At 47.5% G+C, this 27582-nt stretch overlaps 2 protein-coding genes across 2 annotated transcripts in view; one reads left to right on the top strand and one right to left on the bottom strand.

Annotated features, from left to right (window-relative positions):
• Window positions 1–458: 458 nt before the first annotated feature.
• On the top strand, window positions 459–21557 carry PYGL (glycogen phosphorylase L). The gene is made up of 20 exons (XM_083167407.1): window positions 459–760; window positions 4629–4730; window positions 6715–6793; window positions 7310–7413; window positions 9524–9655; window positions 9736–9847; window positions 13718–13800; window positions 14245–14388; window positions 14562–14654; window positions 15011–15157; window positions 15701–15864; window positions 16233–16347; window positions 17008–17109; window positions 17191–17338; window positions 18167–18225; window positions 19001–19142; window positions 19736–19943; window positions 20217–20351; window positions 20667–20733; window positions 21090–21557. Exons 1-20 carry the CDS (start codon window positions 518–520, stop codon window positions 21276–21278), a joined length of 2568 nt encoding a protein of 855 aa, XP_083023533.1. The 5' UTR covers window positions 459–517; the 3' UTR covers window positions 21279–21557.
• A 1481-nt stretch (window positions 21558–23038) lies between these two features.
• Window positions 23039–27582, bottom strand: part of ABHD12B (abhydrolase domain containing 12B) — a 29937-nt gene continuing 25393 nt past the window's right edge. The window contains exons 10-13 of the mRNA XM_083167794.1: window positions 26234–26316; window positions 25906–25984; window positions 24397–24518; window positions 23039–23830 (exon numbers count right to left, since the gene is read on the bottom strand). Coding sequence (XP_083023920.1) covers window positions 23809–23830; window positions 24397–24518; window positions 25906–25984; window positions 26234–26316 — 306 coding nt within the window. The 3' untranslated portion in view covers window positions 23039–23808. The remainder of the gene's footprint in view (window positions 23831–24396; window positions 24519–25905; window positions 25985–26233; window positions 26317–27582) is intronic.

The raw sequence follows: 27582 nt of genomic DNA, 5'->3' as shown, positions 1-27582 counted from the left end.
GGTACCCACACAGCAGCATGCAGTCTGCCCAGGTGGTTACATGACCTTTATTGGAAAAAAAATCCTTGTAAAACTGCTGCTGTGGAACTACAAGTGCCAGCATAGGCAAGCAGTAAGAGAGGCTTGTAAAGCTGCAAGGAATGCTGTGCCATAGTAACTGAAAGGACACAGGCTGACCACTTGTGCTTTAGGTGCCTGGTGCTGGGACTTGCGGTTCCCCTGAAGCTGCTGAGAAGCATCCCTGCAGCATGCATGCAGCAATACACTGTAGGTGCTCTCTGTGTATTGTGTATGTGCCCTCCCACAGCCAGGTAGGGCAGCCATCCAGGGGGTGGGGCACTCAGCAGTAAACAACCACGCCCCGTGAACCCTCCCATTGGCCGCCCTGGCTCCCGGCCCCTGCCTCCCACCAATAGTTGGGCTGTGGGAGTGGCCGGCTCCGAGGAAGTTATAAAGCACAGCCCCCCGGTCCCGTCCTGCAGCCGCTGAGTCTCCTCCGGTCCCTTTAGCTGCAGCCATGGCCAAGCCCCTGACCGACCTGGAGAAGAGGAAGCAGATCAGCATCAGGGGCATAGTCGGGGTGGAGAACGTGTCCGAGCTGAAGAAGGGGTTCAACCGGCACCTGCACTTCACGCTGGTCAAGGACCGGAATGTCTCCACCACCCGGGACTACTACTTCGCGCTGGCCCACACTGTGCGCGACCACCTGGTGGGGAGGTGGATCCGGACGCAGCAGTACTACTACGAGAAGGACCCCAAGGTGCGGGCGCCGGGCTGTGTGCCCTGTATGTGTGGCGTGTGCCCTGTGGCACTGGTGTCCTCCTGTGGGCAGCATGCATGTGTGCCCTGTGGGTGGGGCATGTGTGCCCTGTGGGTAAGACGTGTGCCCTGTGAGGGTGGCAGCATGCCCTGTGGCACTGGTTCCCTCTTTCTGGAGTAGTGGCAATGTGTGCATGGTGGCACTGGTGCCCTGTGGCTGCGGTTAGAGCATGGGTACACTGTGGGTGTGGCAGTGTATGTGTCCTGTGGCACTGCTGTGGTGGGTTTGGTGCGACAACTGGTACCTTTCCCCCCTGTAACTGAAGTTGGAGCATGGGTACACTGTAGGTGTGGCAGTGTGTGTCCTGTTGGTGGGGCATGTGTACACTGGCATTGGTGCACAGTGGTAGGTGGGGCATGGATACAATGGCAATGTTATGCTGTGGCTGAAGCAGCAGGGAGCATGGGTATGTTGGCATTGGTTCCCTGCGGTAGGGGGGGGCATGGGTACGCTGGCATTGGTTCCCTGTGGTTGGGGGGCGGTGTTCACTGGGAAGGTAATGGGGGGCAGCAGGTTGACACACATGAAAAAGGTTGGCATCACTTTGATCAGGGAACTCGATCCTCATTACTCCACACAGTCCATGTTTAGCTGGTAACCCAGCAGGTTCACAGGTGTACTAATTACTCAGACACATTTTATAAGGTCCGCAGGTGGAGTTAATTATTTCACTTGTGATTCTGTGAGGAGACCTGCAAAACATGCACTGCGTGGGGTAATGAGGACTGAGTTCCCTGACCACTGACTTAGATTGACATGGTTAAAAGGTTGACACAAGCAACAGGTCGACATGGGAAAGGTGGACATGAGTTTTCTATGTGAGGGTACATGATACACTACATGGTATCCATGTGAAAAACTCATGTTGACCTTTTTTGGTTCTACGTTTTCCATGTCGACCTGTTTCTTGTGTCAAACTTTTGACCCTGTGACCCTAATCACTGTTGACGCTATGACCCATACCGGTGGCCATGGGTTTCTGTGGCTCTCCCGCCTTGTGGCTGCAGCTGATACATGTTCTGTTAGTAATTAGCTAGCTGTAGACTACGTGACTGCACCCACATCATTAACCCTCCCTGTCCATGTGTTCCCTGCTTCTGTGATACCTGTCCTGTGGCTGTTACTTCTCTGTTCAGTCCCCGGGACACGCATGTTTGTAACCTCCCTAGGTCATTGCCGTGTGAGCAGCGCCACTGACATGGGAGAAGCATTAATAACACAACACGGGTAACATGCAGGTTGATGCGTACAGCCTCCGCTGCACCAGCGGGGCCAGATGTAGTAACTAAGCTCTGAGAAGTAACAGTGGAGAGAGATAAAGTCCCTGGCTGTCAGGTCCTAACTGCCATGTTACTGGTTGAAAAATGTTAGGATCTGGTTGGTTAGTACTTTATTACTCTCCACAGCTTGGAACATAGACCCCTTAGTCCATGGGTCCTCAAACTGCGGCCCTCCAGATGTTGTGAAACTACAATTCCCAGCATGCCTTGCCACAGTTTTAACACTCCCTTATTTATTTATTTATTTATTTATTTATTAACAGTTTCTTATATAGCGCACACAGATTCCGCAGCGCTTTACAGAGCATAGTTATAATCAAAAACACATACCTAATTACAGTACAAGACAGTTTAGGACAAGTACATGGTTAATATAGATAGTTGCATCAGGGGACAGGACACTGAAGCAATCATCAGGGTGGCAGAGGTTTATATATTCTAAGAAAGGCACATGAGGAGAGAGGGCCCTGCTCGTGAGAGCTTACATTCTAAATAGGAAAACTGTGGCAAGGCATGCTGGGATTTGTAGTTTCACCACATCTGGAGGGCCGCAGTTTGAGGATTTGTAGTTTCACCACATCTGGAGGGCCGCAGTTTGAGGACCCATGCCTTAGTCTATAGTTACTATACAAGTCAGGCATGTTCAACCTGCGGCCCTCCAGCTGTAGTGAAACTACACATCCCAGCATGCCTTGACATAGTTTTAGCATTCCCTAATAGCAAAACTATGGCAAGGCATGATGGGACTTGTAGTTTCACAACAGCTGGAGGGCTGCAGGTTGGACACGCCTGGTGTAAGTGACCCATGTAGTCCCATCGTAGCCTTCCCTGCTCTAAGTGCAGCTGAATCTGTTGCTGTTATCTGTCCGCTGCCCTGCGCCAGCTCAAAATCTGCATATTGTGGGTGCGGCGTTTCCTTCTACTTTAACCCGTTGTGGCAAAGATTTATATGCAACCCATTGATCCTTTAGATGGCAGAAATATTCTCTGTGCATGGAATAGAATGTAAGCTCTTAGGCTATTGATGGCTAACCTTGGCACTCCAGCTGTTGAACTACACATCCCAGCAGGCCCTGCATCCGTTTTAGCATGACCAAATAGTAAAATTGTAGCAGGGCATGCTGGGATGTGTAGTTCAACAACAGCTGGTGCCTTACGGTTAGTCATCACGGTCTTAGTCCAAGGTCTTGTGTCCAGCATCTCTGTGACTGAGGGGGTGTTTTTTGTTTTTCTGTGTTGGTGTCTTGTGCTCTGTGTAACTAAAACAAAATGATCTGTCCCGTCCTCTTACCCTTATAATGGCTTCATGTTACATTGTGATTTGGCTGAAAGAAGTATTTAATGAATCCTGTGTCTTTATATGGGTTTACGTATTTAAAGGTCTCCTGAAATGGGCGCAGCAGCAAAATCCCCTACAGTGGAACCGAAGGGTTAAACATAAATTCCCATACACATACTGTCCCTATGGAACCTTCTCCTGCGTGTCTGCTGTTAGGTACCCTGGTGATGAAGTAGGTGAAGGATTTCTAAATTCCAGCTCCCCCATCACAGGAGCCTCTCACTGATTCTGTTATTCTGGCAGATTAGTTTATTTCAGGGCAGTGACCCAGTGTAAGCATTTCATCACTCACTATGCGTGGCGTGCTGTGGTCCTGGTGCAGAGTCGTCACCTCTGTCTGCCCATGTGCATAAGTACACTTATACTGAATACACACAGGGCAATATATCGTTAGCCATCTAGGTTAGCGGTTCCCAACCTCGGTCCTAAAGTACCCCCAACTGTGCACGTTTTCCAGGTCACCCGGCAGGTGCACTCATTACTCTGACATATATTAAAAGATCCACAGGTGGAGCTAATTATTACACTTGTGATTCTATGGGAGACCTGGGAAAACGTGCACTGTTGGGGGTACTTGAAGCGTGAGGTTGGGACTGATGTCACCACTGGGCACCCATTGAGCTGTCGCTCACCGCTGGCTCCGGGTGTATGGACGGTCAGTGGATCAACTGTTAGCACAGCATGATGCGCCAATATATCTTTAGATATAGAGGCCATCCCATCGACTGTTGTACAGCTGACGCAAGTTGTGTGAACTACACCATTCAGATCGATCGCTGGTACACCCAGGCAGTTGGTCCAGCGATATATCGGCTTTTCAGTTGAACGGTCGATATATCGGCTTTTCAGTTGAACGGTCGATATATCGGCCACTGTACACAGATTAAGACTCTTCTTATAATGACGGTGCCGCTCCGTCAACTGTGGGTACGATGATGCGTTGAATACAGTCATTGTGTCCGCATTGCGTGCATGGAATTAAATGAACATTAATCAGCAACAAAAAGATGCGCTATAGAAATGGGCACACATCAACTCTGGCCTTGTCCTAATGGCGGAACATTGATGCATATGTGGGAAGGTTGGGGTGTTAGTTCTGGCAGTCCTAGTTATTAGTCTTAGTTATTTGCGCAGTAGTTTCTGTAACATGGATTTCGTGCCGGCTGATACCGTATACCTTGTTTTGCAGAGAACATACTATCTGTCCCTGGAATTCTACATGGGCCGTACCCTGCAGAACACCATGATCAATCTGGGCTTGCAGAATGCCTGCGATGAAGCGATATATCAGGTAAGACCCATCCTGATTGCCCAGTTCCTATCTGTCACGTTACAGGCTGTTTAAAGAAAGACAGGAGCTGATTGGCTGGTACTTTCTCTCTCCGAGATGTTATAAGTCTCCTCCTGTACATTATAAATGTTTCTTACACTGTGACTGATGCAATATAAAGGATCATTACACCTAATGCTTGGTCTGTTGGTTGTGGGGTTCTGTAATTGGTCCCCCTTACAGACCTGTGTGTTCCCTGTGAGCCCCGCAGTACAGAGCTCTCCCTGCGATGACCATATAGATCGTTCTGCCTCCGATGGCTCTGGTCCCTGACTAATAGGCAGCATCGTCATGCATATTTCATTATCCCGCTGAGTGGAAAGCGCAACCTGGCTGCTCCTGCATAGTTACTGGAACTGTCCTTGCAGTCTGGCATAGTGTAAGTGGTTATATAATAAACCCTGAATGTGCCATTCATTAGTGGCCTGGAGCTGGCAAGCCTCTGAGTTAGCAGCATCTGATCTGTAATAGGTGAAATGGGTTGGGGTTGTTTTTGGGACCAGGCATATAAATTTAGCAGATCCGGTGTATCCGTTGTATTGTGAGCGGTGTATGATCCGAGTTCTGTGTTACCCAGAATATACTCAGCTGATGGGGGAACTGGGGGGGGTTGCAGCGTTTAGGCCTAACCTTTCTGTTTAGCGTCCCGGCTTCAGGAAATGCCTGGCATCGTTTGCTGCCAGTGTACGTGATCCTACCCAAACAAGCCGGCCTTAGCCATCAGAACAGAATTTGCCTAAGGGCGAGGCTGTCTGCTTGGTTCCTGCTGTGATCTGTATAGTGTGAGCATTGTATTCAGAGGATATCAAGTCTCCTGACCCTGCAGCTCCGGTTACCAGATAACCCTATCGCCCTATATCATCAATGCATAAATATACATACAAGTGCTGCATCCAGCTGATCAAGGGCCTCATGTTCTGCGGAGCTGGACAGCCAATGTGCATAGGAATGTACAAGTCCTGCAATAATATGTAGGTGCACTGCAGGACGTGCAAGATCTCAGTGCAGGTATAAACCTACAGCGCATGTGCAAATGATCTACAATATACTGGCATTGCACCAAGGGTGGTCTGTGTGCACAGAATACATACGGATGACCGTCAGACCGGATGCCTGTGGTCAAAATACAGACAGACAGGGGGTACGGCAAGCATAGTTCCTGGTTTAAAGGGCTACTATGGTAGGCCTATCATACAACCCAGCAAATCTGCAGGGGCTCTGAGGTCAAATAATGTGCAGTATGCAGGTTACAGGAGCATATATACAGCCAATAAATGTAAGCTCTGACTGTGCAAACACTGTTCTCATAAACTGTACATGGAACAAAGTACGAGATTCAGGGTTTAATGTTCTGCAGGAATGCAGGTGTCACACATGGGGAATTTACATTCTACTCTACTCCACCGCAGAACAGCCCGAACCAACTTTTGCTGGTCTGCTGCTCAGTCCACACATAGGGCCTTATTCTAGTTCACTCTTTCTGACAAAATCCTTCTTAGATGGACAAAACCATGTGCACTGCAGGGGGGCAGATGTAACATGTGCAGAGAGAATTAGATTTGGGTGAGTTATTTTGTTTCTGTGCAGGGTAAATACTGGCTGCTTTATTTTTACACTGCAATATAGATCTCACTTTGAAGTAAAACCCCACCCAAATCTAATTCTCTCTGCACAAGTAACATCTGCCCCACCTGCAGTGCATATGGTTTTGTCCATCTAAGGAGGATTTTGTCAGAGTGAACTAGAATAAGGCCCATAGTGCCATAGGACTCTGATCATAGACTTCTGGGCCTGCTCAGTCCATACATAGGGCTCGAACTCCGGAACCGGGACTTCTGGGCCTGCTTAGTCCATACATAGTGCTCGAGAACCCTTCTGGGCCTTCTAAAGTGGTTTCTAATCAGTGTTCTGTTCACTTTTGTTTTTCCTTATTGTGCACCTGTAGCTGGGACTGGACATCGAGGAACTGGAGGAGATGGAAGAAGACGCTGGCCTTGGTAACGGCGGCCTGGGACGTCTAGCTGGTCAGTGACCTTTATGCACTTTGATATAGCGATGACAGCGCAGAGTATTTCTGCAATCGCTTGTAGCTTAATAAAATAGATTAGCTTCCAGACCCTTGTTAACAAAACAAAAGCCTTAATAAATGTTTATTTCCTGTATAAAAGCCTTTCCGGCTGCACGTTTTGATCATTCCCAGAAAGAATCCCTTAGACTGACTCAAAGCCCGGGCAATGGGCCCAATTCAGACTTTCTCGCTGTACTGCGAATTTGCAGCACATACAGTATGACTACGGCACATGCGCACGGTACACTGTGCACTCGCGACCTGTCCATACGCAGACAGCCAGCGAAGGTGATTGACACCCTACGGCCGCCAGGAGCGGTAAAAGCAGGTGTCCCCAGGCTGTTGGGAGGGAGGGCCACTGAAGTCCTGGCTTACTCAGCACCGCAAACAGAGGGGATGCAGGAATTATCTGTGTGCATGGCTGCGGGTAGACTGTCTGTCCTGTTAATCAGTTTCCCCACTTCTTTGTCAGCTTGTTTCTTGGATTCCATGGCAACGCTTGGACTGGCCGCCTATGGCTATGGTATCCGTTACGAGTACGGAATCTTCAACCAGAAGTTTAAAGACGGCTGGCAGGTACGCGCACCTTACACTTGCCACGTGTTACATAATACCATGGCATACTTACACTTGCCGTACTCATACTGTGTTCTCGCAATGTGACGCTCTTCCTGTTACACAATGTACTGTGGCCGTTGGGGTCTGTAATGCTGGTCAGCGAAGGATGAAATGGCTCAATACTTTTGGGATCCATGTCTCCATATTAGGATGCCTTTCTGCCCTCAGAGTACGTCCTACCATAGCAAGGTTTCATCATGGTGTTGCAAACAGTGGGGGTTCTATAGCAGATATAAGGAAAACTATGAACCTCAGGTACAGCTACAGCTGCTGTATAAAGGAGTGTGTAAGGCTCCTTGAATGATCAATGACAAGAAAAAACAAAGGAATACAGCGCTTGGGTTTTCTTGAAGAAATGATTACCTACATTAGGCTATAAAAAAACATTTATTACATGCAAAGCAATACATACAACAACATTTAGAGAATTCTCTAAGAAAAAAGGGGGAATATGATGGGGGTATATTGTAAAAAATGATGAGAAAAAGATAAAAATAGGTATTTCTAAAAATCATTCATTGTGTGCAATCATGCTCCAGTGTGGAATAGTTCGTGGTTGTTATAGTGGGTTCTATAGCAGTGGTGTTCTCCAGCTGCTGTGGAACTACACGTCCCAGCATGCCCTGCCACAGTTTTAAAAATCATATTATATAAAATCTGTGCAGGGCATGCTGGGATGTGTAGTTCCACAACAGCTGGAGTGCCATGAGTTTTGACACCACTGTTCTATAGCAGGATACAGCTGGTAGCGTCTGCAGCCTGCACACTGGATGACGTGACACCTGACAGCTGCTCTTATGGAGGCTCAATGGTATTATAAGAATTTGTTACTTTGCAGATTTCAAACAGTAGGTGCATAGGACTGTGCTGTAATCCGTATGCACCCTCCGGGCCTGGGATAGGCCATGGTTAATCCTTTGTGACTGCATATTCTGCTGCAGGTTTCTTGTTCCTAATTTGGCTGTCATTGAGACACCGTAAACTGTAACAGTTACATAAGGCCGGCTTCCTTCTATGTCAGTTCCCCTATCCCCGTCCACGTTTCCTGTGATGTTGGTACATGGTAGATTTGCAATGGGCTTGTATCTAATCTGCATGGCAGGATAGAAGTAGAGTGTCCAAATATAATGTGTGGTGTAAGCGCTCCTGCCTTATAACATGAATGAGGACGGTCTTAATGTAAGGGAAATAATACAAATACGAAGTGCAGCAGGAAGCTACAGACTGAGTTTAAAGGTCCCCGTCCACAAGTGATATGGCCACTTTTTATGCGATTCAGACTCATTGCTGCAACAGATTGCATAAAAAGTGACACATCGAATGTCATTTACCTGCGATTGAGATGTGAGGCGTGCGCCTCGAATCGCAGTCATAGATCCTACCGGCTGCCATGAATGTTTGGTGAAGCCCCTGCTAGGGTTGCATAGGATACATTGTATGCAAAAGGACCCCATGCGATACCTCACCCTAGTGGATGGGTGTCTATAGAGTGAGAGGAGCAGGGTTTCCCTGCCACACAGAGTATATGAGGAGATCAGGGATGGGTCAGTGAGGACAGGGGCAGTGACATAATGTGGGGAGGGGAATGGAGGCAGCAGGAAGCCATAGGCTGAGAGTTGTATAGTGGGAGGAGCAGGGTCAACAGCAGCACAGAGTATGTCAGGAGATGGGGGATGTGTCGATGAGGACAGGGCTGTGTGTGACGGGCAGTGACAGGATCGGAAGCCATAGACTGTTATATAGTGGGAGGAGTAGGGTCCCCAGCAGCACAGAGTATATAAGGAGATGAGTCCTGTGTCAGTGAGGACAGGGCTTCGTATGACGGGCAGTGACATAGTTATACAGTCGGAGGGGTAGGGTCCCCAGCAGCACAGGAGATGAAGCATATGTTAGTGAAGGGGAAGCAGCAGGAAGCTACAGAATGAGTTGTATAGTGGGAGGAGCAGGGTCCACAGCAGAACAGAGTATATCAGGAGATGAAGGGGAAGCAGTAGGCAGTTAGGTGCTGCTGCTTTCTTCTGTAGGTTGCAGGGTCTGCCCCCATTAATTCCTTTCCCTCTTCCTGTAGGTGGAGGAAGCCGATGACTGGCTACGACATGGAAATCCTTGGGAGAAGGCTCGCCCGGAGTACATGCTCCCTGTTCACTTCTATGGACGTGTAGAGTGCACCAAGACCGGCGTGCGGTGGGTGGACACTCAGGTGAGTAACGCCACCTCGGAGCAGAGCAGTTGGATAATGGAACGCTCAGTTTTTATAATCTTCTGTTCTCCATGTAATAGGTTGTTCTGGCCATGCCGTATGACACGCCCGTCCCGGGATATATGAATAACACCGTGAATACTATGAGGCTTTGGTCTGCACGGGCGCCTAATGACTTCAACCTCAAGGACTGTGAGTATGGCTCCGCCCCTGGTACTGTGGTGGGGTTATTATATATTGTGCTAAGCTCAGTCTGGTGTAGATCAGAGTTATGGGTTCCCTCCTGATTATACAACGCTGCCCAGTGCTTGGATTGCGGTCTCAAAGCAAAGCTCAAACTTCCCTTTCCTTACTGCGGGGGTGGGGAACCTTTTTATGGCAAGGGCCATTTGTAATGGGGGAAAAATCCCTCGGGGGGCCATATATAAAATTGCCACTTACAAATTCCCCTGCTGCACACGTCCCACGCTCCGGCGGCTGCCGCTGAATAAGACTCAGTATCCCACGCTCTGGCTGCTGCTGAAAGGCATCTTGCGAGACCTCCCCCTTTCTTGACTCCCGCACAAGCTGTCGGGCAGATGGGCGGGCCAGTCAAACTGGCTACGGGGCGCGGGCTGGAGGCTCCCCACCCTTGCCTTACTGCAATGGTCAGTAGGTCCTTTCTGTGTGTATAGAATTGTTGGTGCACAGTGAGGCTTTCTTGCACGTTGCCCTCGGGTCACTGTAAGATGTGCTTGATTGCGAAGGTCCAGTTCCTTCCTCTTCCTCCTGACCAGTATTGTCACCATCAGCATTTGATAAAACAAGATAATGTTGGAACATATTTACCAATGAATATGTCTATCAGGGGGACATGTCAGATGCAGGTTGCGAGCTGGCATGGCAAACTACATTTTCGCCATCCCGCTCACACCCAGTGGGGCAGCATCGAGGGGAAGGGGGGCACCACTCATGGCAATGGCCCAGTGACGCGGGTGCAGGCAGTTGATGTCAGCTGCCCGACCACTTCCCGCTTAGGGCACTCGCAGGTCTGAGACACCATAGAGGTGCAGGGGATTGCTGCGTGCAAGAGGGTGGGGATGGGCGGCCATGCGGGCAGCGTTTAGTCCACACGCAACGCTGCAAAATTTGCAGCATTGCGTGCAGACCAGAATAAGGTCCTAAATGTGGACAACAATATAAAATCAGTGGGGCCTGTTGGGTAGTATCTACTCAACTTGAAACAGTCTAATACCCAAATAGTAGGAATGTAATTCTGCCTGAAATCCAAGTCCTCATTGGTTGCTTTGGTCACTCAGCTGAGATAGACCAACCAAAATGATATCCTTTAGGCAGCGTCTGCATTGCTGGTATAGGATGCGCTGCAGGGGATATGGTCAGTAGTATGACATACAGTAGGTCGACCACTGAAAGCAGACAGGGCTTAGGTGACACCTGAAATAGGTCAACATGGCTAAGGTTGACACAAGCATTTATTAATCTTTCACTTTTTTTAATTATTTTATTATCTCACATATGCCAACAGGCGGTATTCCATGGTGGATAGCAAGATCTGAGCGCTAGGAACGGTGAATTGTGCTGTACACAGGTGGCTGCCTTCTGGGAGAGGGTTGCCGCCCTCAATACAGAAAGATACAAGAAAAAAGAACCAGTGGGCGCCTCCTGTATACTTATAAACAATTTCATAAACAAATAATAAATAACATAAACAATAAATTGCATGCATGCAATACCACAATATTACATTAAAAGGCCATGTCAATGCATTATCATAGAGCAGTGGTTTTCAAACTGTGCGCTTGGCTTCCTGGGGTGCCTCGGGACACTTGCAGGAGTGCCTCGGGTTGGTCGTCAGGACCAATTCAAATTATTTATGATCAATTATTTCTGGACAAAACCAGTGCTGGTGGCTGCCAATCATAAACTGTGTACAATCAGAAGCAAATCCTGCCCTTTATTACATAACGGAACCTAAGAAGCACATATAAACATAATCTACTTAATTTGATATATTTTTTGGGGGGCCTAGGGGTGCCTTGGAAAAATTCTGATACTCTAGGGTGCCGTGATTAGAAAAAGATTGGGAACCCCTGGCATAGAGATAAAATATGTAACCTAATAGTTACCAAGTCCTAAAATGGACAGATTGGACAGATGTAGCAGTCACACATTGAGGAATAAATTCCCAGGCACGATTTGGGGTAAGCAGTATTTTGTAAATCCTCCCAAACAGGGTGAGTGGTGAGCAGATAGAGCTTTTTACTCACAGATGTAGATGACCATTAATGGTTTAAGGTGCTTGGTCGCTTTCCCAGATGTTTGGCACTGTCTCCCAAAGGTCTCTGCAGTGTGTACTATGTTTGGTGTACACTTAGCAGATTGCCTTGCCTTGGTGTGTTTGTCCAGCTGCTGCACCGGCCAGCGAGCCGAATGCAGGCTGAGGTGCTCCGTGTGAACTCACGCTGCTCTTATTAGCAAGCCGGCTGATCTCAGTCCTCCGTGTGTCAGCGGCGGCAGAGGGAGCGCTCTGTGCTGTTGGTGGGTGCCAGTAATGAGGACCAGATTGTGCGGGGGGGATTCGGTCAGAGATAAATGCTCCCAGTCTGCCCCTTGTATCCTCAGCTGCCGGTACTTGAAAAACTCCTCTCAAAAGATGCATTTCGCCGCGCTCAGGCGGCTTTGTCAATTTAGGAAACTACCTAAATTCCATACCCTACCATGCACTAGGGCGTGGAGGGAAGATAGAATAGTGTGCCGAACGAGGCACCAAGGCCGAAGCATGGTGAGCGCAGCGGTACTTCTACAGTGTCCATGTTGACATTTAGGACAAAAAGTGAAACTCCTTTTTGACCTTTTGACTGTTGACCTTCCCATTGTCAACCTAATGCTTGTCGACCATCCAACCTTGTCAACATAGCCCTGTCGACCTATTTAAGGCGTCAACTAAGCCCTGTTTACTTACAGTGGTCGGCCTTGATTGAGTCGACTACGACCAATAGATGCACTGCAGAATAAGTGCATCAAATAAATAAATTAAGGTACTTGTTTCCTAGAACGGCCACAATCGTGAGTGATCGTGGCTCTTAATTAAGGGACACGATCCTCACGATGTGGCCGATTTTTTACAATTTTTTCCCTTTGATTGACAGAAATCGGGTCAATCGGTCGGTCGCGACCAATTAAAATCGGCTGCGATGCGACCGACCGATTGACCCGATTTTTCCATAGACTTCAATGTTAAAAAAACTTTTAACATTGAAATCGGGAGGATCTTGTCGGTCTTGTGCCATTATAATGGCACAAGATGAGATGGACTTGATTAAGTCCATCTCACATAGGGAAAAATGATAAAAAAGGTGAAATGGGCCAATATGACCCATTTCACATTTTTTATGTGCCCGCCATGACCCCACGATAGACGTCAACCCGAAGCGTGGCGAGCGCAGCGAGCCCGCGAGGGGCGGCGGTGCGCGTCCTCCGACCTTTTCATTCCCCTACTATCCACTAGGGCGTGGAGTGAGAATAGAATAGTGTGGCGAGCGCAGCGAGCCACCGAGCCCGAAGCGTGGCGAGCCCCGCGAGGGGACGCGTATACCTGTGAAGTTATACGCGTCCCCTCGCGGGGCTCGCTGCGCTCGCCACGCTTCGGGCTCGGTGGCTTGCTGCGCTCGCCACACTATTCTATTCTCACTCCACGCCCTAGTGGATAGTAGGGGAATGAAAAGGTCGGAGGACGCGCACCGCCGCCCCTCGCGGGCTCGCTGCGCTCGCCACGCTTCGGGTTGACGTCTATCGTGGGGTCTAGCCCACTTAGTAACATTTGGGGGGGCAATTGAAAATAATCAGGTGAAAAAAAAAAAAAAAAATCGGGTGAAAAATCGGTCGGTCGGATCGGTCGCATCGCATGCGACCAAATCGCATGCGATGCGATCGATCCGATTTTTTATCTTACGACCACAACGATCTAAATCGTTGTGGCCGTGCTAGGAAACAAGTACCTAAATTAATACATAAAGTAAGTTCTTTTCACACACTTTTTAAATGCAGGATTCTCTCTTCCAGTCAATGTTGGAGACTACATCCAGGCAGTGCTTGACCGTAACTTGGCGGAAAACATCTCCCGCGTGCTATATCCAAATGATAATGTAAGTCCCTCGCCCTTAACACACACACACACACACTAATCGCACAAAATGACAATCTGTGACACTTAACAAGCCCTGTGTAAGATGCCTATTAAGTTTTATAACAAAGCTATATGTATGTGGCCAGCTAGACACCCTTGCCTCTATTTTCAAACCTGCTGCATAGTGAAAGTCACTAAACGTGCATCACTGTAGAATGGCCACAAGAGGGCAGTGGTGGTGCATGGGATCAGTGATGGGCCTGCAGGTTTGGAAGGTTACTGTACTTCGTACCTTGACACAGTGGGGCATACTGTATATGGCTCAAACTAAAAAAGTTTGAATGCATTTGGCAGTTACTGGTGTTCCGTAAGTGTTTGCACCATTTGTGTGTGACGTTGTAGCATCGAACTTTTTAGTGCATTAGAAAATACGGTTTAAACTTTCACATTTGTTTCTGTCAAGTTTTTTGAAGGGAAGGAGCTGCGCCTGAAGCAGGAGTACTTTGTGGTTGCCGCGTCCTTACAGGACATCATCCGTCGTTTCAAAGCCTCCAGATTCGGCTGTCGGGATACCATCCGCACCGGCTTTGATGCTTTTCCAGACAAGGTATGGACTGCTGTGGTAACTGGGACTACCGGGTAATAAACACCGCCCATCTGAACGCAATGTCTTGCCCACCTTGTGCCTCCGCTGTCACTTATTTTAAAATTGCAAAAATCTGAAATTAAAAAAACTGCTGCCGCCATACGGATTTTATCATGTGCGGTTATATATTCTAGGTTGCCATACAGCTGAACGACACTCACCCCGCGCTGGGCATCCCGGAACTGATGAGAATATTTCTGGACATCGAGAAGCTCCCCTGGGAGAAGGTACAGCACACAGTGCTAATTGTGTTACCAAGGTAACATCGGCGCACAGTCTAATAAAGGGAGCGGTTTATTGTTCCACATAGTCCTACAGATACCAGGCAACATTACACATTTAGGCCTTGGGACATGGCGTGTTGGCATCTTTGCTTTCCCACCATTTTGGTGTAAATGTCCTCTCTGAAGAAATCAGCCACAAAACGTGTACGCTAGTGGCTGCATATGTGTAGGAAGTAAAGTGACTTTATTTAATACTAAACGGTATCCCCAATATGATGGTCAGAGGATCCGGTTGCTAAAATGGGGGTTTTGTTTTATTGCTTGGACTTGATTTGACCTTCTATCATCTGCTTTCCCAGGCTTGGGAGATCACCAAGAAGACATTCGCCTATACGAACCACACGGTGTTGCCTGAGGCTCTGGAACGCTGGCCGGTGGACCTTGTGGAGAAACTGCTTCCAAGACACCTTCAGATCATTTATGAAATTAACCAGAGGCATTTAGATGTATGTAACTATGAAGCCGTTCTGCTCAGCTGGAGGCCATGCTTGTGATATTACCAATCCTAGGGGTAGATGTGGTGGTGGTTATGGGGGGGGGGGGGGGGGGGAGTGGTATCAATGCATATTATATGCACAGATACAGCTTCTCGCCCGTCTTACTTTGGTGGGGACAAGGTACACACACAACATACTTGCCGTACTTGTTATAGCAATGTGTAACTTTCATATGTGGTCTTCCACGATTTGTTTCAATGGGGCAGATGTATTAAGCCTTGTGAAGAGATAAAGTCCAATGAGATAATGCACCAGCCAATCAACGCCCAACTGTCCTTTTTCAAACAGCTGATTGGCTGGTGCGTTATCACCTCTCCACTTTATCTCCACCAGGCTTAGTGTATTGTGTGAATTATAAAAACAATCTCAACAAGAAATGTATTTCCAGTTTATGAATAAATTGATTACATATGAATGTCCTATCTGTTCTGTGCCGGGCATAGCTGGCATATAATATGTATGTGTTTTGTATATGTATCATTTTTCTTCCAGAGAATCTCCGCCCTTTTCCCTGGGGATATGGACCGGCTGCGACGGATGTCGCTGGTTGAAGAAGACGGCATTAAGAGGATAAACATGGCGCACTTGTGTATTGTGGGGTCTCACGCAGTAAATGGGGTGGCCAAAATCCACTCGGAAATTGTGAAGAACAAAGTGTGAGTTCTGGTGTTTGTGCGTGCGTTTTAGATCTGAGAGGCTTTATAGTCTAGAACAGTGGTCTCAATCTCATGTCCCTCCAGCTGTTATGGAACTACACATCCCAGCATGCCCTGCCCCAGTTTTAGCAATCCATTATATAAAATCTGTCATCCTTGTATTCAGATGGGATGTGCTTCTTCTGTCTACAGTATAAAGGGGGTGGAGGAAAGGGTTGTTCTGCTTTGTCCATGTTGGTGGTCACATGGACCAGAAATACATTTTGGGGTCACCTGGTGTTAAACTGCAACTGCACTGACCCCCTAATCTGAGGTTTCCTAATACTAAAATAAATGTCTGACTTGTGTCTCTCCCTTGCCACCTGCAGGTTTAGAGATTTCAGTGACATCGAGCCCGAGAAATTCCAGAACAAGACCAACGGGATTACTCCCAGACGCTGGCTCCTCCTGTGTAATCCCGGCCTTGCTGAGCTTATAGCAGAGGTAACGGCTAAGTCTAACGGAGCCTTCATCACTTTTCTCTTCCTCTGTCCCTTTTTACAAATGGATTTCTCACTTATTGTAAGGGGATTTTATTTACAAGTCCTATACTGGCACGATGACCGGATTTTTCTTGGCGTAGGGTGGAACCGGTGCTGCAAATAATCAGTATCCTGGTTCTAGAACCTAATTCTCAGTATCAAAATAAACTCATGTCGACATTTTGCTTTTCTGTCTTCCCGTTGTCGGCGTAATGCTTGTGGCAACTTTCAGACACTGTCGACCTTACCCAGGTCTAACTATTTCAAGTGTTGACCTAAGGCCTTTCGAATCTCAAACTGGTCGACCCAATGAATATGGAATGGGATTATTAAGTCAACAGGGTCATTAGGTCGACATGGGGTTTTTTGACGACATGGACAATGATACGTAGCACCGCATCCCCTTGCATGGCTCACTGCACTAGCCATGCTCCTCCCACCACGCACTAGTGGATGGTAGGGCATGAAATACCACCCGTCGGCAAACGTCCTCTCAAAAAACAGCATGTCGACCAATGCTTGGTAGCGACCGTATCCCATGAATGTCGACCTAAATAGGATCAACCTTAATGACTATACACCACCATAGTGAGGTGCAAAGTAATTTGGATTCTTGTTCTAGAAAATCGGGGAAGATTACGTGAGGGATCTGAGCCAGCTGACCAAGCTGAAAAAGTTTGTAGATGACAACAACTTTATCAGAGACGTCTCCAAAGTGAAAGAGGTGAGCGCCGCCTGGTGGTGGCATTTGGACTTACAGCGAGGGCACTGCTGTCTATGGTGCTAGATCTTTTTTGTTCTCCAGGAAAACAAGGTGAAGTTTGCCCAGTACCTGGAGAAGGAATGCAAGATGAAGCTTAACGCGGCATCCATGTTTGACGTGCAAGTGAAGAGGATCCACGAGTATAAAAGACAACTGCTGAACTGTCTTCATATCATCACCATGTACAACCGTATGTATCTTCCCAGTACAGAGCTGGCTGCGTATGGTCCCCTCTACACACCGTACTAGTTAAGTTTCCCTCAGTCTCCAGAATCCAGCTTAGGTTTCAGGCCCCTTTTGCTTGGTTACCACTGGGGCATTGTGGATAGTCCTCATCGCAGGGTCTCATTGAGTGAAATAAGCCAGTCCCACATCTGTCAGATCACTAAGAACCAGCACCTCATGCCTATTGGGCAGTGCCTTGGTGATGTCACTCATCCCTGGCACAAAATGGCTGCCTCCATTGTATCTGATATCTACAGTATATGTGGGAATAATGAACGGGTGTCTTCATACCTCATCAGTCTCCAGCCCAACCACCATCTTGTGCGTGAAGTTGTAATGACTGACTGCAGGGTACGTGGGCATTGTCGGGCACTTCTGAGGGAGGCTCACTGGTGGTTATTCTGATGTATGTGTCAGCGCAGTAAGATTTATAGAGGATACTGTGGGACTGTGCCGGAAAATTCATCAAAATTTCCGATGTCGGTGGAAGAGAAATGGGACAAACCTGAAACGGCAGCAATTACTATGAATAAGCATTAGTTACATCTTGGTTTATAACGATGGTGCATGTTATAGCTTCTGGTCTGTCATAGGGGACTCTGATCTCTATAGCGATCATATTTTTGCTAGTGCTTACAGCAGAATGGTAACCATAGTATGAGGGGGCTGTAGGCCGGACAGCTCTGCTGTGTGGGTGGGGGGGGGGGGGAGGCTGTAGCCCAGACAGTTCTGCCCTATGAGGGGGGTCTCCACAGCATGATTACTGGAACAGACGGTCACCTTCTCGTTTCAGGTATCAAAAAGAATCCCAGGGAGAACTTTGTTCCAAGGACAGTTATTATTGGAGGAAAGGTATGAGGGAGATCTCCCTGATTTATATAACCTCATGTTATACTGATAATCCTAATTATCTCACCCCCCAGATAACTACAGCAACGCGCTAACTGCAGTGGTGGACGCTGCTCTGGGAGCTAAACCAACGTTACACGCACAATCTGGTCACTCATTAGGAGCTTGTAGTAATTGGTGTTTGCTTCCTATCCCTCAGTAATATTGGTCAATACTGGATAAATGTGCACTCTATAGAGGACAGGCCATTGCTGCAGGGCACCCACCTATCCTGTCCTATAATAAAATGGCACCCAACCATTATTTATACATCTGTTTAATGGTTTATGCTATTTGTGCAGTAGGCCAGCAGGGGGTGCTGATCTTTTCCCATCATATTAGCTATACAGACATTCCTCACTTAACGACCTACCTGTTTACCGACCACCCGGACTTACGACCTGGGCCTTCGTTTAGCGTCCGTGCTGTGACTCCTCGGACTTACGACCCCGTCTGCTCTGATTTACGACCTGCCTGCCTCCCCTCTCGCAGTTACGACCTGCCCTGCCTGTTTAACGACCAGCGTCTCAGAAATCTTAAGGGGTTTTATATATGCTTGTTTAACAACCAATTCACTTAACGACTGGGTCATAGGAACGGAACCTGGTCGTTAAGTGAGGAATGTCTGTATATATGTGTGTGCGTATGTATATGTATATGTGTGTGTGTGTGCCTGATGTGTTCTGTTTGTGGCTGTAGAGCAGAGTATGAGCGGTTTCTGTCTCTCCTGCGATCCCAGGCTGCCCCGGGATACCACATGGCAAAGCTGATCATCAAGCTTATCACCTCCGTGGGGGACATTGTGAACAACGACCCGATGGTGGGCAACAAGCTGAAGGTGGTTTACTTGGAGAACTACAGAGTGTCCCTGGCGGAGAAAGGTCTGTTCATACATAAGTAATGCAGCCATGGATTACCTGGAAGGGGGAGACCCTTTATCTTTCTGGGGAACCCATAACTATAGCCTATGTAGCCGTCAGGACCGCCAATAGGGAGGTGCTGTGGGTACAGCTGTCTCGGGCCACGGACTCTGGAAGGGCCCGGGCAGCTCATTTTGCCCACCATAGCCCCTCAACTGCATCCGCTGTGCTCAGTGCACTGAACAAAGCAGGTCCCAGAGCGCAGGCTTATTCAGCCCAGGATGCCGGGGGCCAATTAAAATGGTGCACTGGCTTTTGAGCCAATCAGAGCTCGTGTACCGGCAGCCAATCAGAGTAGCTACCAGTACGTGAGCTCTGATTGGCTCACCAGCCAATGCTGGTGTTCTGGGACCTCTGGGCTGCAGCTCAGTGGAGGAGGAGATGGGGGAGCGGGTAACGCTAAGGGAGGGGGGGGGGGGCCCAGACTAAAAATGAGTCTTAAACCCCAAAATTCCTGATGTCAGGCCTGGTAGCTGTAACTCTCCCGTTTTTAGTCACAAGGTCCAAGTATATAAAATCACAGCAAATAATGATGGGATGTATTGTGTCGGCAGTAATCCCAGCAACGGACCTGTCAGAGCAGATTTCTACAGCCGGCACCGAGGCTTCCGGTACGGGCAACATGAAGTTCATGTTAAACGGCTCTCTGACCATTGGCACCATGGACGGCGCCAATGTGGAGATGGCGGAAGAAGCTGGCGAGGAGAACCTGTTTATCTTTGGCATGCGAATAAAGGATGTTGAGGAAATGGACAAAAAAGGGTAAGACCTGTGACTGCAGTGCAGCCTGTAGGGTGCGTGTGACCATGTATTCTGGCAAAATGGGGGTAAGGGGTTATCGTGCAGTGGTAGATCCGATCTACCGTCTTATAATTATATGTAGCAGATTATTTTCTATCTAATTCAGTGGGCAGATGAGGGCTGTAAATAGTCCTTTGTACTGCTGCCCCTGCCATATGCATGTACTTACATGACCTGTAGATGACTCCAGCCAATCACTGAATGTTTGTCTGCTCCTCATCTCCCTCCTACCAGGTACAACGCCCAGGAGTACTATGAGTCTCTCCCGGAGCTGAAGCAAGCCATTGACCAGATCCAAGGTGGCTTCTTCTCTCCTGCAAAACCCGACCTCTTTAAGGATCTGGTGGACATGCTCTTCCACCATGACCGGTAGGTACAACCAGCGGAGCCTGTGGCATGCACATCGGGACAGGACGGCAGAAGGGGCTAGGATGGCATGCGGGAGGAGGGGGTGTAATGGAAAACTAAATGGGCCAGGTAGCTGGTATAAAGGTGTTATAACTGTACAATTATAAAAAGTTGGAACTCTCTCTGTGTAAATGAACTGTAACATAAGTATATATAATTGTTTTACATTTGTTTCTTCTGTCTGTGATCCTGTTTGTTCCCCCTTGGGGGGGTCCTGTAACACATCGAACGTCCTTTGTAATCGTGTTCTGTTCTCCGCCTTCTCCCCTTCCAAAGGTTTAAAGTGTTTGCGGACTATGAAGCGTATGTGAAGTGTCAGGAGCGGGTCAGTGCCCTGTATAAGGTGAGTGGGGGAAGTGTGGCGAGTCTCTGGTGCTGGGGGGGGCGATGTTACAGCTCCTAAGGAGGGGAGTTGCCCGTAGCAACAAGCTTCTAGTGCAAAGTTATGGGGTACATTCTATAAAATGATGGTTAGAAACTGGTTGCTTACTTGCACCACTATTTAGAAGCTTTGATAAAGCTCCACCCTAAGCCTGTAGTCTGATTTAACAATCCTTTTGTGATCTGAATGTTGCTTCATGTTTAGGGTTCTATGTGCTGAACCTTGGAGATAAAGTGACAACTAATCCGCTCCTACAATGCTACACCCCCCCCTCCCCCCCACTGTTCTGTTAATCAGCTGCTCCTGTCATCTTTCAGACTCCAAAAGAGTGGACAAAGGTGGTCATCAAGAACATAGCGGCAGCTGGGAAATTCTCCAGCGATCGCACAATCAAGGAATACGCCAAGGATATCTGGGGAGTGGAGCCTTCCGACTTGAAGATCCCGCCACCCAATGAACCCAGAGAGACCCCTGAGGATGCCAAGGCGCCAAATGCTAAGGCGTAGCGGGTGATGGATGGAATGCAGGAAACCCAGGCGCGCACTAATCTGTAGGTCACTATAGATCTGCCTGTAACCTGCAGATATTAGGGGAACAAGCTTCATGCATTTTGCACTGCGCTTTGCAGAAACAAGACGATGTCTTGTAGTACTGTATGTGCCAAGCAGGAAAGTGTCTCATACTGTAGGACTGGTCCTTATATCAGAGCGTTTCTATAATCACTTTATACTGTATCTGCTGACTGTACCGTTACTTCTCCGGCACAAATAAAACATTTCTAGATATCTTCTGTCTGCTGCAATTACTTAGATCAGACATGTCCAAACTATGGCCCTCCAGCTGTTAAACTAAAAGTCCCAGCATGCCTTGCCATAGATGTGCTATTAAGGAATGCTCAAACTCTGGCAGTGCATGCTGGGATGTGTAGTTTCACAACAGCTGGAGGGCCACAGTTTGGACATGCCTGACTTAGATTCTCAAACACAGGGGCCATTCCAGTTTGGTGAGAGTTAGCGTCTGATACATTCTCACAATGGGTTACACAGAGAGAGGGTGCAAATGCACTATGCTATTATTACATAATATATAATAAAAAGGTTGTTGGTATATCATTGGCCAGTGATATTGGCCTGCCCACCAATCGTCCAGGTCACCTCTTGTCGAGCAGGTCCCTAACACTCTGGGGTCACCACCTGGGACGCAGGGAACCCCGAAACATCATCCAGCTAAGGACCCCCCAGGGCATCACAATAAAGAATAGGGATAGTAAAGTGGTGAAATTATAAGTATGGAGGTCCCTACTATATGTTTGACGGTAGAGAGTATGTGAAATAAAGAGTGCGTACATAAATAATAGACATACAGGATATAAAAAGTGTATAGTGTCAGAAAAATTTGGGGTTGGCATCTGGGCGTGGGGGCCCCGGGCTGCTCTGGCTGGACTGTCTCAGGGCATCACAACTTAAATACACAATACAATTTAGAGCCAATTTCCCCTACCATGTATCTGTGTAGCAATACACACCTGAGGTTTGAGAATGCCTCACTCTAGATTAGCACCCCTCCCCCACCACCCTCTATGTTTTTAACCAAGGAACCAGCATGGACTGCACTGAGACAGAGGCATAATTCCAAGTAAGTCCTATTTATTTGTGCAGTGTCAGAAAAATTTGGGGTTGGCATCTGGGCGTGGGGGCCCCCGGGCTGCTCTGGCTGGACTGTCTCAGGGCATCACAACTTAAATACACAGTCACTTTGTATATCCTGTATGTCTATTATTTATGTATGCACTCTTTATTTCACATACTCTCTACCTTCAAACATATAGTAGGGACCTCCATTCTTATAATTTCACTATCCCTAATAAAAATAAATAAAAACTTTTGTCCTGATATAAAACAGCCACTGAACTCTGGCATCATTACATCCATTCCAGTGAGGGGGAATACAAGTTTTAGGTAGTCCAGCATGGATATTGGCATCTGGACTGTGAAGGTGCCTTTAATTTTAAACACCAAGTTTAGGAATCCCTGACCAAATCTTAGAACCAAAGCGTTCATTTGTACTTCCCTCCCACCACATAGCAGAGACATCCTGCCATTCACAATGGCATTCAGCACTGGATACAGTCGAGGTTATCGCTGCTGGGAAGTGGCGTGGGGGCAGACTTGTATTCTAACGAACCATTTCATACACTGATAAAAAAAATTGTATTTCTTACAGGAAGGATAAATCTTTCAGATGTATGGTAGCAATAATTCAATCCTACGGTCATTATCTTCCTTTAATGGGAGTGATGCTGCAGACTTGGGACGTGAGAGTGATAGCAGGTCTGCCGCTAGGCGGGGGAGGGGAGCTGATACAATGCAATTCGTTCCGGTCTGGTGTGTGAGCCGGAGATCCATACTTAAAGTTGATATTCTATTAGGTCAACATGGACAGTGGGTTAACGCATGAAAAAAGTCACATGGTAATGGTCCACACATTGAAAAAAAGTCACATGGTAATGGTCCACACATTGAAAAAAAGTCACATGGTAAAGGTCCTCACATAAGGGTTAACATAACATTTTTTTTTTTCTTTACTCTGAACCTTTTCATACATTACCATCCACGGGGCCTAGGATTGAGCACAGTAAACCTCCCCCAAAGTAAGTAATGCCAGGGTGCGCAGTACATTAACTGCGGGTCCACATGCTTCATTGGTGCAAATTGACACAAAAGTAAAAATATCATGTCCACCTTTTTTCCATGTCGACCTTGTCACATTTGTACCTGATGATCTACACCAGTGTGATGGTTAGTCTGTGCCGGTAGGAGGATTACCAGATTGGGCATATAAATCTGGCCCGGCGCACAGTACAGTCCTTATACCAGATAGTAGTAATCCAGGCAGAATACTTTTCTCTTGTCAGTGTGTCCAGATGTGTGCTCGGTATGGTAGGGGGAGAGAGACCTCCGTCTGTCCCATGTAGCTGCTATAGATAGTGGTACCAGTCATGTTATATAGTCCTAAGCAGCGTCAGAACAGGAGATCCTAAATTTCATTCAGGAAATCCCTGGAAAATAAAGGATTATTGCTATACACTGTGCACGTACAATCCACACACCTCACCCAGGACTAGAGCCCACGCAGCCTAGATACACAAGACCTCATTATCCCCTTTTCCTGCTATAAGTGCGTATAGATGTAGACTGGGGCGACATCTCACTAATCCTGCACTGACACAAGCGTGCCTGCTCTCTGTAACACAGGCCTTTTTGGGATACTGGCATGGTTACTGAAACCATCTGCACTGCTGTGAACTCAGACTCTGAACCTAACCATTCATCCGTTCCATACCACTTAGCCAGTGGACATGTGACTCTCCTACATGCTCTCGCCCCAATTAAATACTGAGGATCTCTGACAAGCGGGAGGCTGATTAGAGGAATGTGTTGCGATCCGCACAGTAAGTGAGATGTGTCAAGACTTGAAGAGCAGTCACCCAAAGTAACCAATCAGAAGCTGTCATTTCAAAGACGGTTTGAATGCTTTTGGGCAACTTCCTCTATCGCTCTCCGAGGCTTGATACTTCTATTATGTTCAGTGCTGGGTACATGGGTCTATGGAGAGGTTACGTACCACAGCTTCTCAGTCAGCGTGGGATCTTTGTAGATAAACTTGTGTTTGTAGCCCAGCTCTGCGGGGTATACCACCAGCTTCACCGCTTGGGGATGACGAGCGTTTATGGAAATTTCATGGAGCTGCGAAAAGAGAAAAAGTGAACTGAAGGGATTTTTTTTTTTTTTTTGGGTGGGGGTGGCGGGTGAGGACACAGGATCTTCCAATTCGTCCATAACTGGTCATTTGCTTCACTTGGTCCCCAGTAAAAAGCTTTCAGACATGGCGGCAAGTACTACTATGGCTGTTCAGAAGCCGTTGATATTGTCTTGTGTATGCCTTAAATTCATTATTAGCCCCTTGTGTACGACACAATGCTGGTGTTGCTTGTGGTTATGGTCATTTAGGTCTACAGTGTCAGTGATGGCTAACCTTGACACTCCAGCTGTTGAACTACACATCCCGGCATGCTCTGCTACAGTTTTACTATTTGGCCATGCTAAAAATGATGTAGTGCATGCTGGGATGCAGTGGCGGCTCCTGCTATTGGACTGCAGCCCCTCCAGTTAAAATCACAACACCAGAGACAGACAGACATCACCAGAGCTCTGGTGCTTCCCCTTGTGGCCATTCTTTGCAATTCGCCAGAGCTAGAGTGTTTCTATGGGCTGCTATCTGTGCAGCCCAGAAGCAGTTCCTCTGCAGTGAGCATGCCCAGACTTCAGTGAGTCATTCAGTGATGCTGCTGAAGGAAGGCATGCATTGCACCAGAGAGGTGCATGGAAGTGTTTTTTTATTTAAATCATATTTGTGTGTAGATCTTAAGAGTAATATTAAAGTACACAAAATTATAACGTTATTAAAAGTGTGTATTTTGCTCTTTACCTGTGTTTGTGTGCATATGAGTACATAATTTATTTACAGTAATTGCATACAAACACTAGTACAGCGCAAATCAAACTAATAACCTGCAAATAATTAATGACCGTTTGGAACGAGCAGCACCCAGGAAATTGCAGCCCCCCCTTAAGCCTAAAAGCAGGAGTCGCCACTGCTGCGATGTGTAGTTCAACAACAGCTGGAGTGTCAAGGTTACCCATCACTGGTGTAGGTCTACAGTCATAAGGTTGAGTGGGTCAAAAAGCCGACATGGGTTTTTGTGTGTCTATGTCGACATAGGTCGGTACGGACACTGTCTAAGTACTGCATTCCCTTGCTGCGCTCGCCACGCTGTAGTGGATGGTAGGGCATGAAATTCCGCATGTCGGCTTAATAAAAATAAAAAAAAACTTGTGTCGACCTTTTGACTTGACCAATAGTGCTCGATCTTATGACTGTCGACCTTGGGTCAATCTATCATGAGTCCGGACACCGCTTGTGTTTACGTCTAGTGTGTTATATGACGGCGACGTTTTGTGTGGTTTATGTCTGTATAAAATGTAAGCAGTTCAATCGCAAAATTCTACAGCTGCCGTGTGACTTAGAGTGCCAGCTCTGCTGCCAAGGCAGCCCCCCAGATATGTAGGTTACCTCTTTGGCCATTGTCACGGGCACAACATGGTCATCCTCTGCATGCAGGATCATCAGGGGACTGGTTAGGACTTTAATGCTGGAGGTGGAAAAGACAGATGGAACCTAACTGTGCCCTCACCATATTACAACATATTATTTTTGCAGTACTAACCTCCCCCTCGCCCTTCTCCCCAAATATTTTGAAGCTATGCTGAAATATGCCATTATAAATATGGCTTTTCAGAAATAATCTGTCCCCTACGACATATCGTCGGCTTTCTGGCTACTGTTCTTGTGATACTTAGGTGTCCGCTCCCATTCTGGCTGGTCGTTTAGAAATACGCACTTTTCATCATTCGGAAACACGCAGTTGGCCAGCGCCATTGTGTCCAGGAAAAAGTACTCAAACCCCGGGAACATGTGATATATCTAAAGGGCGTAGAAAAGAGCATCAATGTCAGATAAGTGAATCGTATTTCCAAAATATCCTGAAAACTTGCTATATATTTAATATGCTGTATGTATGATGTATTACAGTCTGATATAATGGGGCCGATGTATTAAGCCTTGAGAAGAAAAAAAATCAAAAGTGATAAGCCAATCAGCTTTTAACTTCTTTTTCAAACCTTGACAATTATGAGCTGATTGGCTGCTTCGAATCTCTCTCTTCTCCAGGGTTACTACATCTGCCCCTAAGTTACCAAAAACCCAGGTGGGTTACATTTAGTGATGGGCGCTGCCTCTTTAATACTTTGGCTGTATATACAGCCTTCAGTGATCACTGTGGTGGGTATTGATCAAGGGGTTAAAGATAATTAGGTTGACATTGTCTAAGTTGACCTCAAAAGGTCAACAGGCAAAAGGTTGATGCTGGAAAAGGGTCGACACAAGAAAAGGTCAACAGGAGGTTGTCACTTGGACTGTCAATGATGACACCGGAGCACGGGGACTCCCAATTAGTGTAGCACTTTGCTCGCCAAGTTAGGGCCACTTTACCATTCAAAATCTGAGTCTATTGGCCTGGTACAGTATGAAAGAGTCCGAAAAATGGTAAAAAAACTTATGTTGACCTTTTTTTAGGTGTCAACCATAGCCACTTCCACTATGTGGTGTCCACCCCACTGACCTAGACACGGTTGACTTATTAATCCAGATCCCCCTTTTACTGTCCATGAGTAGGTCTTGCCAGTGATTAACCCCTTCAGTGGTAGGTTTATTTTGGGGGGAGCGCTCCCCACTGGGTGAGTTTTTTTATGTGGAGCGCTCCCTTAAAAAAAAAAACACCACTGCCTCCCTGGGTCCGGGCAGCGCAGCTGAACGGGCAATCAGTGTTTTCCCGGACCTGCGCACCCGCACCCCGTCCCTGTCCCTGGCAGCCGGCTTGTCATAAGCCGGAGCCGGGGACTTCAATAGAAAACCCAGAGGGGAGGAGGGGGAGGCGCGGCGGAGGGGAGGGAGCCCGGCTCTAAACAGTAGCAATCCCGAGAATTTTCCGGGCTTGCCAGACTGGGCACTGAGGCACAGCCCGGAAAATTCTCGGGATTGCCACTGAAGGGGTTAAACCTGATCAAAAAGGAATACGGTTGCTAGATCGAACACTATGAAGGTTGACACATGAAATAGGTCGGCAGGGTTGGAAGGTCAACACAAGCATTAGGTCTACTGTGGGACGTTGAAGGTTGACGTGAGTTTTTC

This window comes from Crinia signifera, chromosome 12 (genome assembly GCF_055691185.1).
Source record: "Crinia signifera chromosome 12, ASM5569118v1, whole genome shotgun sequence".
NCBI classification, from domain to species: Eukaryota; Metazoa; Chordata; class Amphibia; order Anura; family Myobatrachidae; genus Crinia; species Crinia signifera.
The sequence above is the reverse complement of the archived record's forward strand: the minus strand, read 5'-3'. Positions and strand labels throughout refer to the sequence as shown.

Bases quoted from the DNA above. Each gene is read 5' to 3' on its own strand.
- PYGL (XM_083167407.1), top strand. From the start codon at position 518: ATGGCCAAGCCCCTGACCGACCTGGAGAAGAGGAAGCAGATCAGCATC. The intron at 13,801-14,244 runs GTAAGTCCCTCG...GTTTCTGTCAAG, and splicing joins TGCTATATCCAAATGATAAT to TTTTTTGAAGGGAAGGAGCT. The intron at 19,143-19,735 runs GTCTGTTCATAC...TTGTGTCGGCAG, and splicing joins AGTGTCCCTGGCGGAGAAAG to TAATCCCAGCAACGGACCTG.